Source organism: Nicotiana sylvestris, chromosome 12 (genome assembly GCF_000393655.2).
Source record: "Nicotiana sylvestris chromosome 12, ASM39365v2, whole genome shotgun sequence".
NCBI classification, from domain to species: domain Eukaryota; kingdom Viridiplantae; phylum Streptophyta; class Magnoliopsida; order Solanales; family Solanaceae; genus Nicotiana; species Nicotiana sylvestris.
Window position 1 is genome coordinate 128,923,039 of NC_091068.1, and position 17,356 is coordinate 128,940,394.

The window sequence follows — 17,356 nt, forward strand, 5'->3', positions numbered from 1 at the left end:
GAGCTATTATCTAGTTATATGGATTTATTTAGTGATCCTAAAGGGTTGCCTCCTAGTCGTGACCGTGATCACACTATTGAACTAATTCCTGGTGCTAAAGTAGTAAATCAAAGGTTGTATCGCTACTTTATGAGCAGAAAAATGTCATTGAGAAATTGGTTCAAGAGATGCTACAAGCTAGCACTGTAGTTCCCAATTCATCCCCCTTTGCTTCACCACTTATATTGGTGAAAACGAAAGATGCTTCTTGGCGGATGTGTGTGGATTCCAGAAAATTGAATGACATTACAGTGAAAAATAAATATCCAATTCCAGTTGTTGAAGATCTATTTGATGAATTGCATGGAGCACATTTTATTCTAAATTGGATTTACGATCAGGTTATCATCAGATTCGCATGAAAGCAGGGGATGAGTTCAAGACTGCTTTTCGCACCCACCATGGATTTTGGTAGTTTCGTGTCATGCCCTTCGGGCTCACTAATGCCCCGACAACATTTCAGGCACTTATGCATAAAATATTTGGGCCTTATCTTAGAAAATTCGTCTTGGTTTTCTTTGATGATATATTGGTCTATAGTGCCAATTTGATTGACCATATGGCCCATCTTAATGTTGTTTTTGAGCTATAACGGGCTAATCAACTATTTGCAAAACGCTCCAAGTGCAATTTTGGTCAGGCCCAAATTGAGTATTTAGGACATATTATCTCGGGTAAAGGGGTCAGCACTGATGACTTAAAAATAGAAGCCGTGCTTAATTGATCCACGCCCAACAATGTAAAAGCTCTTAGAGGTTTTTTGGGACTGACTGGTTATTATAGAAGATTTATCTAGCATTTTGCTTTGATTAGTCGTCCTCTTAACAACCTGCTGAAAAGGGGAGCCTTTCTATGGACAAATGAAGCAACACAAGCATTTGAAACTTTGAAACAAGATATGATCCAGGCCCTTGTTTTGGCACTACCCGACTTTTCTAAGTCTTTTATAGTGGAGGTCGATGCATGTGGATCAGGAGTTGGGGCAGTGTTAATGCAGGAAGTTAGGCCCCTGGCCTTTCTTAGTCAAGCCTTGAGCCCAAAACAACTTGGGCTCTCCACTTATGAAAAGGAGTTGATTGCACTGTTGTTGGCTATTGAAAAATGGAGGCATTACTTGTAGCTGGCCCACTTCATTATCAAAACTGATCATTTCAGTTTAAAGTTCTTAAAGGACCAAAGAATGACTACCTCCTTACAACACAAAGGCCTAACTAAGTTGTTGGGTCTTAGTTACGAGATTCAGTACAAAAAGGGGGTAGAAAATGTGGCTACAAATGCTCTATCTCGGCAATTTGAAGAAGAGGCTGAATGCAAGGTAATATCAGTAGTCCAACCAACTTGGATGCAAGAAGTTTTAAGCAGCTATGAAGAGGACATTGAAGTGGATAAAGTGTTGTCTCAACTACTACTGGATGCTAGTGCAGTACCAAGTGTGACCCTACAACAAGGCCTTTTAAGGCACAAAGGCCAAATATGGATTGGCAGCAGTGGGAACCTGAGGCATCAATTGGTAGAAGCTATGCACATAACTACTTGGGGAGGACATTCAGGTGTCCATGCCACTCATCAAAGACTCAAGTCTTTATTCTAATGGCCCAAACTCAATGAGGATGTTAAAAGGCTAGTCTCTAAATGTGATATATGTCAGAGAAACAAAGGAGAAAATGTGGCTTATCTAGCCCTTACCAATTCCTTCAAGGGCGTGGGAGCATATTACGATGGATTTCGTTGAAGGACTGCCTGAGTCAAATGGTAAAGAGGTAATCTTTGTAGTTGTGGATCTCTTTACTAAGTATGCTCATTTTTTAGCATTATCCCACCCTTATACAGCACCACAAGTAGCACAAGTTTTCTTGGATCCCATTTACAAGTTACATGGAAGTCCAGTTTCAATTGTTTCTGATAGAGATCCGGTATTTACAAGTTTGTTTTAGAAGGAATTATTTAAGGAAATGGGAGTGCAACTAAGGCGGAGTACAGCATACCATCTACAAATGGATGGTCAAACAGAAAGGATGAATAAATGCTTGGAATGCTACCTTCATTGTATGACAGGTCATAAACCTGCGAATTGGAGCAAATGGTTGAGCTTAGCGGAATTCTGGTACAACTCGACTTACCACTCAGCTATTCAAATGTCCCCTTTGTTGAATTTGGCAAAACTATTTGTCCCACATCGGTGGGAAGAGAAGGGTTGGGGGGATTTCCCCCTATAAAAGAAGGCTTAATGTTTAGGATTTAAACACACCTCTCATTTGCCTTCTCATCTGTTTAAAGCATTTGTATCTTCTCTCTTTAGTATTATTTCACTTGTATTTTTCGAGTGAAATAAAATATTGGTTGTGTCCGAGGAGTAGGCAAAATTAGCCGAACCTCGTAAATTCTGGTGTTCCCTTTATTGTTGTTTTATTGTCTTATTTATTATTTGGTGGCTGTCATAATTTTTGGTATAGTAGTTGTGACTTATTCACACTATATACATTTGGCTTCCGCAACAATTGGTATCAGAGCCAAGGTACTGTCTAAGTATGCTCTGTGGTTGCAGCATAGTCTGATCTTCCACATCAGAAAAGATTTATCTTGGTAACTGAGTCAAGGTTCTGTCTGAGTATGCTCTGTAGTTGCAGCTTAGTCTGATCTTCTACATCAGAAAGGAAATAATCTTGATTTGTGTCGTCAGCTATTAAATAATATTTGTGTCAAATATGGGAGACAATAAACAAGAAGAATCTACATCAAGTGTCAACAATACGTCATCATTGGCATCTTCGCTTATGACAAGAATTGTGTCAAATGCGAAATTTGCGGTAGAAATTTTTGACGGGTCCGGACATTTTGGGATGTGGCAAGGCGAGGTTCTAGATGTCCTTTTTCAACAAGGGCTAGATCTGGCCATTGAAGAAAAGAAACCAGATGTTATTGGAGAAGAAGATTGGAGAATTATCAACCGTGTTGCTTGCGGTACCATTCGATCCTACCTTGCTAGAGAGCAGAAATATCCATACACAAAGAAAACTTCTGCAAGTAAATTATGGAAAGCACTGGAGGATAAATTTTTGAAGAAAAACAGTCAAAATAAATTGTACATGAAGAAGAGACTGTTTCACTTCACCTATGTTCCTGGTACCACGATGAATGAACATATCACCAGTTTCAATAAGTTGGTCACAGATTTGCAAAATATGGATACAACTTATGATGATGGTGACTTGGCCTTAATGTTGTTGGCGTCACTTCCTGATGAGTACGAGCACCTTGAAACTACTCTACTCCATGGAAATGACGAAGTTTCTCTCAGAGAAGTTTGTTCGGCTTTGTACAGCTATGAACAAAGAAAGCGAGAAAAACAGAAGGGCGGAGAAGGAGAAGCACTATTTGTGAGGGGTCGTCCTCAAAATCAAACGAGGACAAAGAAGGGAAGATCCAAGTCAAGATCCAGACCCAGCAAAGATGAATGTGCTTTTTGTCGAGAAAAAGGGCACTGGAAGAAAGACTGTCCGAAGTTGAAGAATAAGGCCAAACATAACAATGGAAAGGCCATTATGGATTCAAATGTAGCTGATTGTGATGATTCAGACTTCTCATTAGTTACAACAGAGTCATCAACATCATCAGACATATGGTTGATGGACTCGGCTTGTAGCTATCATATGTGTCCCAACAGGGACTGGTTCGTGGAATTTCAAGAAGGAGAATATGGAGTCGTCCACACAGCGGATAACAACCCTCTTACCTCATATGGCATTGGTTCAATACGATTAAGGAACCATGATGGAATGATCAGAACATTAACAGATGTTCGATATGTACCGGATTTGAAGAAGAATCTCATCTCTGTGGGAGCCCTAGAATCAAAAGGGTTCAAAATCATTGCAGAAAATGGAGTGATGAGAGTATGCTCCGGTGCACTAGTGGTAATGAAGGCTAATCGGAAGAATAATAATATGTACCGCTATCGTGGCAGTACAGTTATTGGGACAGTGACAGTGACATCCAGTGACGACAAAGAGGCAGAAGCAACCAAGCTATGGCACATGCGCTTGGGACATGCTGGAGGAAAATCCTTGAAAACTCTATCAGATCAAGGATTGTTAAAAGGAGTCAAGGCTTGCAACTTGGAGTTTTGTGAGCATTGTGTCAAAGGGAAACAGACAAGGGTTAAATTTGGTACAGCGATCCATAATACTAAAGGCATTTTGGATTATGTACACTCTGATGTTTGGGGTCCTTCCAAAACACCTTCATTGGGTGGGAAGCACTATTTTGTAACCTTTGTTGATGATTTTTCTCGAAGAGTGTGGGTGTATACAATGAAAAACAAAGATGAAGTGCTAGGAATTTTTCTCAAATGGAAGACGATGGTGGAAAATCAAACAGGCAGGAGGATCAAGTGTATTCGCACAGACAATGGAGGTGAATACAAAAATGATCATTTCAATAAGGTCTGTGAAAATGATGGCATCGTCCGACACTTCACTGTTAGACATACACCACAACAGAATGGAGTGGCAGAACGTATGAACCGGACCTTGCTGGAGAAGGTACGGTGTATGTTGTCCAATGCTGGCTTGGGCAAAGAATTTTGGGCTGAGGCAATTACATATGCATGCCACCTCATTAATCGTCTACCATCTGCTGCTATTGATGGCAAGACACCATTTGAAAAATGGTATGGAAAACCTGCTGTAGATTATAACTCTTTGCACGTGTTTGGCTCAACTGCATATTATCATGTGACGGAGTCAAAATTGGATCCAAGGGCAAAGAAGGCTATTTTTATGGGAATTACTTCTGGAGTCAAAGGATATCGCTTATGGTGTCCTATGACAAAGAAAGTAATATTCAGCAGAGATGTTACCTTTGATGAATCTGCTATGGTAAATAAGGTAACAGAAGACACCAAACAAAATAAAGGTGCTTCTAAGCAGGTGGAGTTTGAGGGAAAATTTATTTTTCCTACACAAGAAGCAGAGGAGGAAACAAATGAAGATTACCCTCTGGAAGGAGAGCCAGTAGAGGAGATTCCAACTCAGGAACCTCAACAACAACTTGAATCAATAGCAACCAGCAGGCCAAAAAGAACAATAACGAAACCTGTTCGTCTCATTGAGACGGTTGCTTGTGCAACCTCAATTGTAGCTGATGATGTTCCTACCACTTATAAAGACGTTGTCCAAAGTTCAGAAGAAGATAAGTGGAGGATTGCCATGAATGATGAAATACAGTCCCTTCATCAGAATCATACATGGAGATTGGCCAATCTCCCGAAGGGAAAGAAAGCAATTGGGTGCAAATGGGTATTTGCAAAGAAGGAAGGATTTCCTAACCAAGTAGATGTTCGCTACAAAGCAAGATTGGTGGCCAAAGGATATGCTCAAAAGGAGGGAATTGATTACAATGAAGTATTTTCTCCAGTTGTAAAACATTCCTCCATTAGAATTATGTTGGCTTTGGTAGCACAATTGGATTTGGAACTAGTTCAGATGGATGTAAAAACTGCGTTTTTACATGGAAACTTGGAGGAGGAAATCTACATGACTCAGCCAGAAGGATTCAAAGTTGCTGGAAAAGAAAATATGGTGTGCAAACTTGAAAAATCGTTGTACGGATTGAAACAATCTTCTAGACAATGGTACAAGCGATTTGACGAGTTTATGTTGCGGCAAGGGTACAAGAGAAGCAAATACGATCATTGTGTGTATTTGCACAAGCTTAAAGATGGTTCCTTTGTATATCTTCTCCTATATGTTGATGATATGTTGATAGCTTCCAAGAATTCGGAAGAAATTGATAAGTTGAAGATTCAACTGAAGAAGGAGTTCGAGATGAAGGATTTGGGTGAGGCAAAGAAAATTCTTGGCATGGAGATAATTAGAGATAGACGTTCAAAGAAACTCTGTTTATCTCAAAAGGAATATTTGAAGAGAGTACTTCAACGTTTTGGCATAGATGACAAGACTAAGCCAGTTAGTACTCCACTTGCTTCCCATTTTAAGCTAAGTACTATTATGTCGCCAATGGATGAAGCTGAACGAGAGTATATGTCAAAGGTACCATACGCAAATGCTGTTGGTAGCTTGATGTATGCAATGGTTTGCACAAGGCCTGACATTTCACAAGCTGTTGGAGTTATTAGCAGATATATGCACAATCCAGGGAAGGAGCATTGGCAAGCTGTGAAGTGGATTCTACGGTATATTCATAATACTGTAGATGTCGGGTTAGTTTTTGAGCAGGAAGACAATCAGTCTGTAGTTGGATATTGTGACTCAGATTTTGCGGGTGATCTGGACAAACGAAGATCAACTACTGGTTATGTGTTTACTTTTGCAAAGGCACCAGTTAGTTGGAAGTCTACTTTGCAGTCAACAGTTGCTTTGTCTACAACAGAGGCAGAGTACATGGCTATTACAGAGGCTGTGAAAGAGGCAGTTTGGCTTCAAGGATTGCTAAAGGAGCTTGGTGTTGAACAAAAAGGTATCACAATTTTTTGTGATAGTCAAAGTGCTATTCAATTAGCGAAGAACCAAGTTTATCATGCAAGGACGAAGCACATTGATGTTCGGTATCATTTCGTACGAGAAATCATAGAAGAAGGTGGAGTCACAGTGAAGAAAATTCATACTACGGAGAATCCTGCTGATATGCTGACAAAGGTGGTGACTGCGGTCAAGTTTCAACATTGTTTGGATTTGATCAACATTGTTGAAAACTGAAGATTGAAGATGAAGACACAATCAAAATTTGTTATTGAGAGAAAATTGAAGATGTGGAATTTTGCCAAGGTGGAGATTTGTTGAATTTGGCAAAACTATTTGTCCCACATCGGTGGGAAGAGAAGGGTTGGGGGATTTTCCCCCTATAAAAGAAGGCTTAATGTTTAGGATTTAAACACACCTCTCATTTGCCTTCTCATCTGTTTAAGACATTTGTATCTTCTCTCTTTAGTATTATTTCACTTGTATTTTTGGAGTGAAATAAAATATTGGTTGTGTCCGAGGAGTAGGCAAAATTAGCCGAACCTCGTAAATTCTGGTGTTCCCTTTATTGTTGTTTTATTGTCTTATTTATTATTTGGTGGCTGTCATAATTTTTGGTATAGTAGTTGTGACTTATTCACACTATATACATTTGGCTTCCGCAACACCCTTTTAAGGCACTTTATGGCTACGATCCTCCCCTGCCAACATTTGAACTGATTGCTCAGTCTCGGGTGAATTCAGTGGATGAAGTGTTAAAAGAAAGACAAGTGATTGGTCGAGTGTTGCAGAAAAATCTGAAGAAAGCGCAAGAAAGGATGAAACTTTATGCAGATTCTAAAAGAACTAAGAGGGCTTTTGAGGAAGGAGAATGGGTATACCTCAAACTGCAACCATATCAACAGGCGTAGGTAGCAATACGGAAGAATCTGAAGTTAGCATCAAAGTACTACGGGCCTTATCAGATCTTGGAAAAAATTGGCCAAGTAGCATATAAATTGAAGTTACCGCCCGGATAAAAAATTCACCGGTGTTTCATGTTTCGCAATTGAAGAACAAAGTGGGTAATCAAGTGGTAGCTATGATTGATCCTCCAATTTGCAATAACGAGGGCCAAATTCTTGTGGAACCGATGGCGATTTTGGATCGGAGGATGGTTAAGAAAAGGAACAAGGCAGTGACAAAAGTTCTGGTACAGTGGGCTAATCTTTCTCCTGAAGAGGCTACGTGGGAAGACTACGGATTACTTCGTTCTCAGTTTACTGAATTTGATGATGCATAACCTTGACTTTACTGTCAAGGATCTTCAATGGGGGATGTGATTGTTGTGAGACGATGCTAATGTTTTTGAATTGGAAATAGTCTGAAGCCTTAGAATCTCTTTATGATATTTTGCAAATTAGGTCTTAAGTTTAGTTTATGTCAAGAGTCCTTTTTATTTAGTTTTCAGTCCCTTCAAGTGGCCACTGCTTTATTTGCCACATGTCTAGGTTGTTAAAGAATCTTGTCTTATTTATCACTGTGTAATTCCATTTGGAATATTATGCTGAATGAAACAATCCTTATCTTTTCTTCTAATTTGTCTTCTTCTTTGCTTTTTTTCTTTTAGTCAGTAGCCGTTGTTACACTTAGCAAGTCAGCATTAGGAAATAAATACAAATGCATATCTTAATAGTTACAGCTTACAGTATATTAAGGAAATTTCCACTTGAAGAGAACAGGGGGGGTGAGATATATAGCCAATTCTAGAGAAATTTACAGGGTGAATAACAAAAAAGAACACCCTTCCCCCACAACAAAAATACGAATTTCAGGCTAGCTTGTTCAAATTCAATATTTTCATGTCCTAACGCGAAACTTTACGCTGCAAATCCAACGTTCATCTTGCCATTTCTTGTGCTTGAGGGTAGCCAAGCTGCTCCATCTCCCAGCTCAACTTAGACGCAACTCTTTCATGGCAAGGGACATATTCCTGCAATCGCAAAGAAAATATGTACTTCTAAATATAGATTTCCATTTTAAACAGTACTTTAATGAAGAATAAGAATGACTTTACATGACAAATATTGTTGAACGATGATTGTGGCTAGACTAATATGGCAAGGATTATTATTATTCCCTTTTGCCAGAAGGGGTCAATGTTCATTATTGGCTGCAGATCAAGCAAATATACGTGAAGAAAATGCGATTTTCTTGTCTTTTTAAGGGTAAAAATGTTTCTAAGCAGGTAAAGAGAGGAAGTTAATTTCTTGATCAAAACATTGCATTTGCTTCTACTAAGAGTTTTACCTCCAATTTCTTGACTAGCTCTTTTGGTGTTGGTGCTGATACAATGATGTGGCGGGCATTTGGACAGATGAAACCTTCTTCGACAGCTTTGTCGATAAATGACAACAATGAATTGTAATATCCATCCACATTCAGCAATCCTACCTGCAAAATGTATGTTTTTTTCAGTTCTCAATTGTGAATGTTGAAAATAAAAACTGATGATCTTAAATTTATACAAAGAATTAAAGAATATACCGGCTTATCGTGGATGCCAAGTTGTGCCCAGGTTATCACTTCAAGTAGCTCCTCAAGAGTTCCATAACCACCTGGAATGTGAAGGAGATAATACCCGTTAATGCTTCTTCTAAAACCATCTAATGTTGTGCTTAGCTACTGAGAAATTAATGATTAATAGACCATAATGTCCTACTTAGGTTGATCAAATTAGTCAAATGTTAAAAAGCAAAGTGGGAAAATGGAAACATAAAATCAAGAACAACAGAAGAATGACACAGTGCATGAATCTCATAAATATAATAATCCTCTGCCAAAATGTCTAGACAAGGTGTTTAATTCAAAAATAGTTCTATTTTATTCTGTTAGGAAGTTTTGTGACTATATAGTTAAGGCAGCCCAGTGCACTAAGTTCCCGCTATGTGCGGGTTTCGGAGAAGGGCCGGACGATAAGGGTCTTTTTGTACGTAACCTTACCCTGTATTTCTACAAGAGGTTGTTTTCACGGCTCGAACACGTGACCTCCAGGTCACGTGACAACAACTTTATAAGTTACACCAACGTTTCCATTCTGACTAGATAGTTAAGATGCAACCAAAAGGAATAATATGAGCAGTTTGAATTGTAGAGAACTGAGATCCTTAAGTGGAGTGTGCATGATTCCTTGTTAGGTTCAGCAGCCAGTTGGTATTACCAATTTAGTGAAAGTATGACAGTTTAATTTTTTCCCGTTTTCTATCACCCCAACTGACTATAGCACATTAAAGGAAAAGAATAAATGACAGAAGTAGGTTCTTTCACAGTGAATAACTCCAATTTCAGTGCAAGATATTGATAGGTCAACAACTACGGTTTGAACTGTTGCTCCTTAATCATGACACTGGGGAAATTGTGAGAACTTCAAGGACCATAGAGCTTGTGAAATAGTAACTGATTATTTAAGCTTCACAACAAAAGCAACTACTAACATGTGTTGCTCGGATCCTCCAAAATACCGCTAGGTGTGTTGGATCGGATCCTCTAAAAATAATGCATTTTTGATTTTTTTGACACGATTGCAGCGATATTTTTGAAGGATCCGAGCAACATAGCTACTAACCCCTCACATCCTTTCCTTTTCTTCTTTTTCCTTCTCGCTAAACGACTATTAATACTCCATAATTAGGTACCACTCTTTTGTAACATGGGTGCAAATTTTGTACAGATATATATCTTTAAGAATATTTTCGACTAGGTTAGGCTATCTACATCACACCCCTTTGGGTGCGACCCTTCCTTGGACCTTGCATGAACGCGGGATGTCTTGTGCGCCGGGCTGTCCTTTTAATATTTTCGACTAAATATAAATAATTTTTAGCATAATTAATTCTTTATGGCAATCCCTTGTTTTGGGACTTGTATCAAGGAGTAAGAATGCTGTACAAATCCTGCAAAATTCTATTATTGTTGTCCTTTAAAGGAACTTATACATAGTTTCTCTAACGAGGACAGAAGAGGAATACTAAGCCAAAAAGATAACTATCTGAACTATCAGAAGAATAAACAATAGGAGGCATATAATGAATCTATTGCCCAAAATAGCAAATATTAAAGCACTGATTTTCTTTTTTCATTTGCGTGTAAAAGTTAAACTTTGACTATAGACCTTATACCAACCTGGTAAGGCAATAAAAGCATCAGAATGCTTAGCCATTTCTGCTTTCCTTTGATGCATATCTGCAACAGCCTTCACTTCTCCTACTGTTTCACCAGTTAACTATTGAAAAAGTACAATATATCAGGAAAAAAAAACCTTTTTTTCAAAAATCAGATATTTGGTATAAATAAAGATAAAAAATGAAAGAGAGAAAAGTTCTGCTTGTTGTGTAGTGAATTTTGTGCAGTAAAGCAATGATGAGTATTTCAGTAAAAAAGAAAACTTAATCCCAAAAAAGTCTTTAGAGTCAGCAGTTGCAGAAGAAAGTAGCCTTGGCCTTAATACACCACTACAGTTCAAGATATATATAAAAAATAAAAATAAATAAAAACAAAAGTTCAAGATATATACATACATATCAGTTGCAGAAACAGCCAAGAAAGAAAACACAAGAGCTAATACTGCTCTCTGAAACAGAGTGAAGAAGGAAAAGTCAGGAAAACCATTTAGAACCTAAAAATACATACTAATATTAATGAAAAGTCAGATGTCAAAGTACTATTGTATATGGATAAGGCAATCAAAGACAAGAAAACACAAACAGTGTCTTCAGTACCCAAACAATTAAGAAAAGAACACAGCATAGAACTTTGTAAATACTGTCTTTGCTACATCAACTGAAATAAATAAACTCAAAGTTCCAGCTCTTAAACAATGGAATAATTATTGTTATACAAACATTAATTTTCTTGATCATAGCAGACATACCTCTCTAGGCATGAGTGTCTTGGGAATGACTCTGCAGGCAGACAATAACATGACAAAAATTAATTTAAAACAAATTAAAGAAACCAACTATACCGTACTAATTAACACAAGAGACATCCTTTTTTTGGTTTATTATTTTTGGTTTCCGCCCGGTGTTCGGTACTCTCGTTGGAGCCTGAAAATAAATTTGGATTCGCGCTTGAAAGTCCTACACTGTGGGGTAAAGCTCTTCCTAACAAAGACGACTCTATGTCCAGGGCTCGAACCCGAGATCTCTGATTAAGGATGAAGGAGTACTTACTACTCCATCGTTGGTAACACAACCACCCTTGTTGTTCATTTATCATGTTAGCAAGTGATAGAACTGTATAAAATATAATCTTTTAACTCTAATATTAGAGTTTTGAGGGACAACTAAGATATTATTAGCATATAAAATAACTTGTTCTCACCCAATAACATGGCGACCACCATCATGAACGGCTTGTGAAACCAAACCCATTAGACCTATGCTCCCTCCTCCATATACCAAATCAATATTCCTTGAGACCTTCCACAATACAAAATCAAGATTAAAAAAGTTAAAGGATTGAGAAATTAAAGTTTAAAATAATTTCACCTAAAGTCTAAAAGCAGAATCACATTGTTTAACGATTATGAAAAGGGTAAAAATGGATTATACCATGTTAATAAAACAAATGTACTTTTTAGTGTCTGTTTCATTTGCTCCTATATGTTATGAAGAAGATAAGAGGCCATAAATGCAAAGATTGTACAATTTAGAGAATAAGAGAGAAAAGGGGCCCCAAAGAAATAGGAGTATGAGATCAAAAGACCCTGTAGATGAAAGTTACGGTAAGTATAGATTTTTTAAAAGTCTAGAAAACCTTGTTATATTTCCCATGTGCTAAACTCAAAGCAACTTGCAGAAAAGAATGAATCTTGACATGAGTGGTATGCTACACACACACACAAAACTCAAAGCAACTTGCAGAAAAGAATGAAACTTGACAGTAGTGGTATGCTTACACACACACACAAAGAAAAAACTCAAAGCAGCTTGCAGAAAAGAATGAAACTTGACATGAGTGGTTGCCAACACACACACACAAAAGAAACAGAAATGCTCTGTATTTAAGAGAAATACAAGCACTGCATGTAAGTCCTCTGCTTAAAGAACAGCATATTGCAGAAAAATTAGAGAAAATTGAGCAAAAGGGGAACAATCAACCCAAAATTCCAATCAAAAACTTGACATTTACTTTAAAGTAAGACCCCATTATCATGGAAACATAAAAAAGAAACCATCTTTATGCAGAAACCAGAATGAGATAAAAAGCAAAAGGGTTAAAGTAAAAATCAAAAAACAGAAAAAGAAAAAGGGGGCCATTTTTCCATACCAATTCTTTGCCAAGCTGAATAGCAGCATCTTGATAGCTACTCTTCTTGCCTTGACTACTCCCACAAAACACACAAATCCTCTTGAATTTTGATACCTTTACAACATCACTCTCCCTCTCCATATTTTTGTGTTTTGCCCCTTTTCTTATGACACTGTTCCCTTTATGTTATATAAAGAAACCTCAGAATCTTGCTAATGCTATTATTCTCTTTCCATATGGCTGAGAGAGCAAGCAATATATATAGAGAGAAAGAGCCAACTAAAGACTGGAGATTTATAGATATTGTATCCTTACATGTACGTGTACCACAGTCCACAGAAGAAAATTGCCTAGAGCTATTTGGCTTTTTAGCTTGACCACGTACCCCATTGACCACACCAAAATGGTTCTATGTATAAGCCGCATTCCACGTCACCCAACACTTATAACACTTGTTTTATACTCGGTCTGGCACGGGACCATTTTTAATGATAGAGGTGTTTCTGCGTGCATCTTAACTATTTTATCACTATGTTTCGAATATCTGCTTAACAAAACTTATAGGTCGTTTGGATGGTTGTTGTATGGGGTGAAATTGGTGGATAACAGGTGGTCAAATGATAAAGCGACACGTGGAACCGAAGACAGATAAAAGATGAGTTAACAAATAACTGACATCGAATGCGAAGTATATAACCGGTACAAGATGGATCCTGAAGGAAGCATAGCCGATAGTAGAGATTCAAAGGTTTAATATCGGAAGGCATTCAATGAGCAGCCGTCACAAAGAATATCTGCATTCAAAGCCAGACATTATGCACCCATCAGTGACGCATTTATTCTAATTCAAGAAGCTTGATTTGGAGATCTTATTTCCCTCACTATAAATAGGAGGGTTAACAATCATTGTAAGACAAAAAAAATATTCTGTACACAAAGTTGTACTTCACTATTTTACGCTCAATCTAATAGTTTCATCATCGCTTTATCATTGTTTTCATTTCTGCTCTCGAAAAGATCGAGTTCGGAGTCAGGCTCGCTATCTTCTTTAATTTAGTCGTTAATCTTATTTTTTGCTCTATTTCTTTATCATTTTTTGGTCAAATCAGTTCACTTGTCTATAAACCACGCGATAAATTCAACTGTACCGTTTTATAGGTAAACAGTTGTTATGCATTGTTTCATAATATATTGTATTGTATTGTATTGTATTGTATTGTATTGTACTGTATTATTTTAACATATACAATATTTAGATAGATTGTATTGTTTGCCGTTGTTTCATAATACCATGCACTAATAATATGAAGAATAAACTTATAATATTACAAAAAAAAAAATGTAAGGTACGAAATAGAATTATTATAGAAAAAAGTGGGGTAAAGGATAAAATAAGATTATCTAATAATAAGGAAGGCAAGATGAGAGAATAAAATAAGGTAACGACGTCATACAATGCGATACAATAAAATTTAAATAATAATTAAAATAAATTATTATATTGAAATTAATACAATACAATAGGTAAAAACCATCCAAACAGGTTGTTAGACAAATAAAAAAGTTACCTAACATTTTACCTTTTTGGAGTTTGAAACAAAAACCTCATAGTTAAGAACGAGATTAAAACCTTAGGTGCTAGCACGAGTGGACCATTGCATTACTTCTACTATAATTTTCTTTTATATTTGGCATTTAGTCTTCGGAGTTGTAATAAAAATCTCTTCACATATGAAAAAGAAAAGACTTGAGTTTTTAAAGTTTGTAATTTGATTTTCTCTAAGTTTAAATGAAACTGGTTAGATTTCAGGTAAAATAAAATTATGATATGGTAAGTTGCGTGACCAGCTCATTCTCTATCTCATGGGCATTTTTATTTTTCTAGATATGTCTTTTAACGTGCAAGATTGATTTTTCTCTTAAATCAAACAATAATTTTTTTGAAGTGAGTCAAATTCAACTTCGACCGAATTAGAATCACCAACAATGTCGTATCGAATTTTAGGACTGTACTTTATGGAGTGTAAAAGTATTTATCTATGGAGAGAGAAACAGAAAGTGTAGAACTTCTGATTTATGTCAATCTTGAATATTCTCAGAAGTCTTATCACAACTGCTATGTACAGTTTTCCTTAAATCTGGTTGACCACAGTCAACATGTACAATCTTACTAAAAGCACAAATATAATTAGAGAATATTGTAACCCTACCAAGAGAACCATTGGTACATGTTGTAAAGAAATATTGCATAAGTATATTACTATTACACACATGAGTATTTTGCTGAAATTTTTTCCATCTCATAAGAACTTAATAGAACCATATAATGCAAAAATATAATTGGAGATGAGAACTAACTTTTTTATTAAGGGCTGAAGCCGTGAACTAATGATATTGGGGCATTTGCATCTATACTCGCTTTTTGTGTCACGTTTTAACTTGTGCCCGCTTTGTAAAAAAAAACTGCAAGCGTACCCGCTTTTTCGCATAACTTCAGCATACGGGGCTGAAGTAGCAAGGCAATCACGCAAAACTTCAGCATTTCTAGTAGACGGGCCCGAAGTTCAGCTTAAGAGCTGAAATTTTTGTTTTGTAACTGGCGAACTTCAGCTCTAAAGCTTAAATTTTTGTTTTGTAACTGGCAAAGTTTTTGTATTGTAACCGGCCAACTTAAACTCTAGAGCTGAAATTTTTGTTTGTAACTGGCGAACTTTAGCTCTTATTGCTGTTAACTTGCTTAGTTGCACCATGCTGATTGTTACATACGAAGGCGAGCACAATCATTCCCTTTCAGTTGCAGAAACAAGTAGTCTAATTTTAGAGTCTTCTTAGTTAGAACAAATTGTAGTGATATTAAAATTAGTTGCCCCGCAAAGAAGAAGGGTTTCCGATCAATGTAAACTGGAGTAATATGTAACAGATTGGCTGGAGCAATTCTTCTTACTCCAGTGACTAACTAATGGTGGAAAAATTTTCCTGCGAATTTGACAAAGCAAGCATAATATGAGCAGCTTGTACAATCATAATTATAGCGATTTTGTTGAGGATGAGTTTTTCTTCTTTAAGCCATTGCTTGAGAATGGTGGTAGTATTAGAGAATTAATCATAGTGTTTTTCAGTTGTTAATAGAAGAAAAAAAAAGAGAAGAAAACGAAGGAGGAGAAAGGAGTTCAAGTTGTTTAAAAAGTGGGTACAAGTTAAAAGTTTTTTAAAAAAAATGGGTATAAGTTAAATGGGGGCGACCAAATAGGGCGCCCCGTGCAATTTGGTACAATGATATTGGTAAAAATAGCATGGTATATCCAGTTTTCGGACTGGTCCAAAAATAGCCAGCGTTTACGAAGCCAATGAAAAATAGCCACTATTTTGCTGTAACAGAGACCGGTCCAGCATAATATACTGGAGTTCGGTGCACCTGTGTATGAACTCCAGCATATTATGTCGGACCGGTATACTTTGCTGACTCCAGTATAATATACTGGAGACTGGAGCACCGGTGCTCCAAACTCTAGTATATTATACTGGACAATTATACTTGCTGGAACTCCAGTATATTATGCTGAAGTTCTAGTGTACTTATGCTGGAGTTTCAGCATACTTATCCTAGAACTCCAGTATAACATGTTGGAGTTCAAGCATACTTATGCTGGAATTCTTGTATAATATACTGGCGTATTTTCCGGGTTTTGAACAGTGTTTTCGGTCAGATTTATCTTTACATGAAAAGTGGCTAAATTTCGATTACTTTTGAAACTGAGCTATTTTTGAACGACCAGTTGTAAATCTGGCTATTTTTTTATTATCTCCCATGATATTGGCAAAGACCAATTTTAGCCCGTGACTAAAATTATTTATCATCAGTAGCCGTAAAAATATATAAAATTTATATACAACATACATAAATATGTGTACACACATATATATAATATCATATTTTCAATTATATTTCGTCCTTTCTTCCCACTGCAATGGAGATAAAGAAACATTAAAGTTCGATAACATATTAAGAGAGGAAAGAGATACAAAAGACTATCAAAATATAAAAGTATATGTGTGTCACGACTTGGAATTCCTACCGTCGAGATCGTGATGGCTCCTAACATTTCACTTGCTAGGCAAGCCAACGTTAGAACAATCTATCCATTTTTAACAGTTTAAGTTAGATATTGGGGAAGAACAGAAATAACTGAAATAAACCAAAGTAATAATGCGGAAGTTAAAACTGCCCAACGTTTAATACATTCCTGAACCCGGTGTCACAAGTGCATGAGCTACTAGAATAGTACATACAAAGGTCTGAAATAAATACAAAGTCGTCTGCATGAAAATATACAACTGAAATAAAGAAAAGGGAAGGGGACTCCAGGAGCTCCGGGCGCTGAGCAGCTGTACCTCAAGTCTCCGCAAGCTGTCTGATCCGAGCTCACTAATAACCGTCATTGGGACCGACTCCAAAATATGCACAAGAAGTGCATAGTGTATTATGAGTACAGTCGACCCCATATACTCTATAAGTGCCGAGCCTAACCTCAACGAAGTAGTGACAA

At 37.0% G+C, this 17,356-nt stretch overlaps 3 protein-coding genes across 5 annotated transcripts; 2 read left to right on the top strand and 1 right to left on the bottom strand.

The window, feature by feature from the left end:
- Positions 1-1,219: 1,219 nt before the first annotated feature.
- LOC138883713 (uncharacterized) lies at positions 1,220-1,630 on the top strand. Its single transcript, XM_070164419.1, has one exon. It carries the CDS (start codon positions 1,220-1,222, stop codon positions 1,628-1,630), a length of 411 nt encoding a protein of 136 aa, XP_070020520.1.
- Positions 1,631-1,757: 127 nt separating this feature from the next.
- On the top strand, positions 1,758-7,800 carry LOC138883714 (uncharacterized). Its single transcript, XM_070164420.1, has 3 exons — positions 1,758-1,952; positions 7,196-7,393; positions 7,573-7,800. The coding sequence occupies exons 1-3, from the start codon at positions 1,758-1,760 to the stop codon at positions 7,798-7,800; spliced, it is 621 nt and encodes a 206-aa protein (XP_070020521.1).
- Positions 7,801-8,160: 360 nt separating this feature from the next.
- LOC104236633 (cytokinin riboside 5'-monophosphate phosphoribohydrolase LOG3-like) lies at positions 8,161-13,093 on the bottom strand. Of its 3 annotated transcripts, none has more exons than XM_009790606.2 (7): positions 12,828-13,093; positions 11,880-11,977; positions 11,428-11,458; positions 10,680-10,779; positions 9,045-9,115; positions 8,808-8,951; positions 8,161-8,490 (listed from the first exon to the last, which is right to left on the bottom strand). In XM_009790606.2, exons 1-7 carry the CDS (start codon positions 12,948-12,950, stop codon positions 8,398-8,400), a joined length of 660 nt encoding a protein of 219 aa, XP_009788908.1. In that variant the 5' UTR covers positions 12,951-13,093; the 3' UTR covers positions 8,161-8,397. The 3 variants fall into 3 exon arrangements, with proteins under 3 accessions (XP_009788908.1, XP_009788921.1, XP_009788914.1); XM_009790619.2 differs by lacking the exon at positions 12,828-13,093 and adding an exon at positions 12,457-12,644; XM_009790612.2 differs by lacking the exon at positions 12,828-13,093 and adding an exon at positions 12,110-12,418.
- Positions 13,094-17,356: the final 4,263 nt, after the last annotated feature.

Coding starts and splice junctions, on each gene's coding strand:
- LOC138883713 (XM_070164419.1), top strand. CDS start 1,220: ATGACTACCTCCTTACAACACAAAGGCCTAACTAAGTTGTTGGGTCTT.
- LOC138883714 (XM_070164420.1), top strand. CDS start 1,758: ATGGATTTCGTTGAAGGACTGCCTGAGTCAAATGGTAAAGAGGTAATC. Junction 1,953..7,195: donor TTGTTTCTGATAGAGATCCG/GTATTTACAAGT, acceptor CACCCTTTTAAG/GCACTTTATGGCTACGATCC. Junction 7,394..7,572: donor CTTTTGAGGAAGGAGAATGG/GTATACCTCAAA, acceptor TCGCAATTGAAG/AACAAAGTGGGTAATCAAGT.
- LOC104236633 (XM_009790606.2), bottom strand. CDS start 12,950: ATGGAGAGGGAGAGTGATGTTGTAAAGGTATCAAAATTCAAGAGGATT. Junction 9,116..10,679: donor TGCTTTTATTGCCTTACCAG/GTTGGTATAAGG, acceptor TTCACATTCCAG/GTGGTTATGGAACTCTTGAG. Junction 8,491..8,807: donor AGCTAGTCAAGAAATTGGAG/GTAAAACTCTTA, acceptor TTGCGATTGCAG/GAATATGTCCCTTGCCATGA.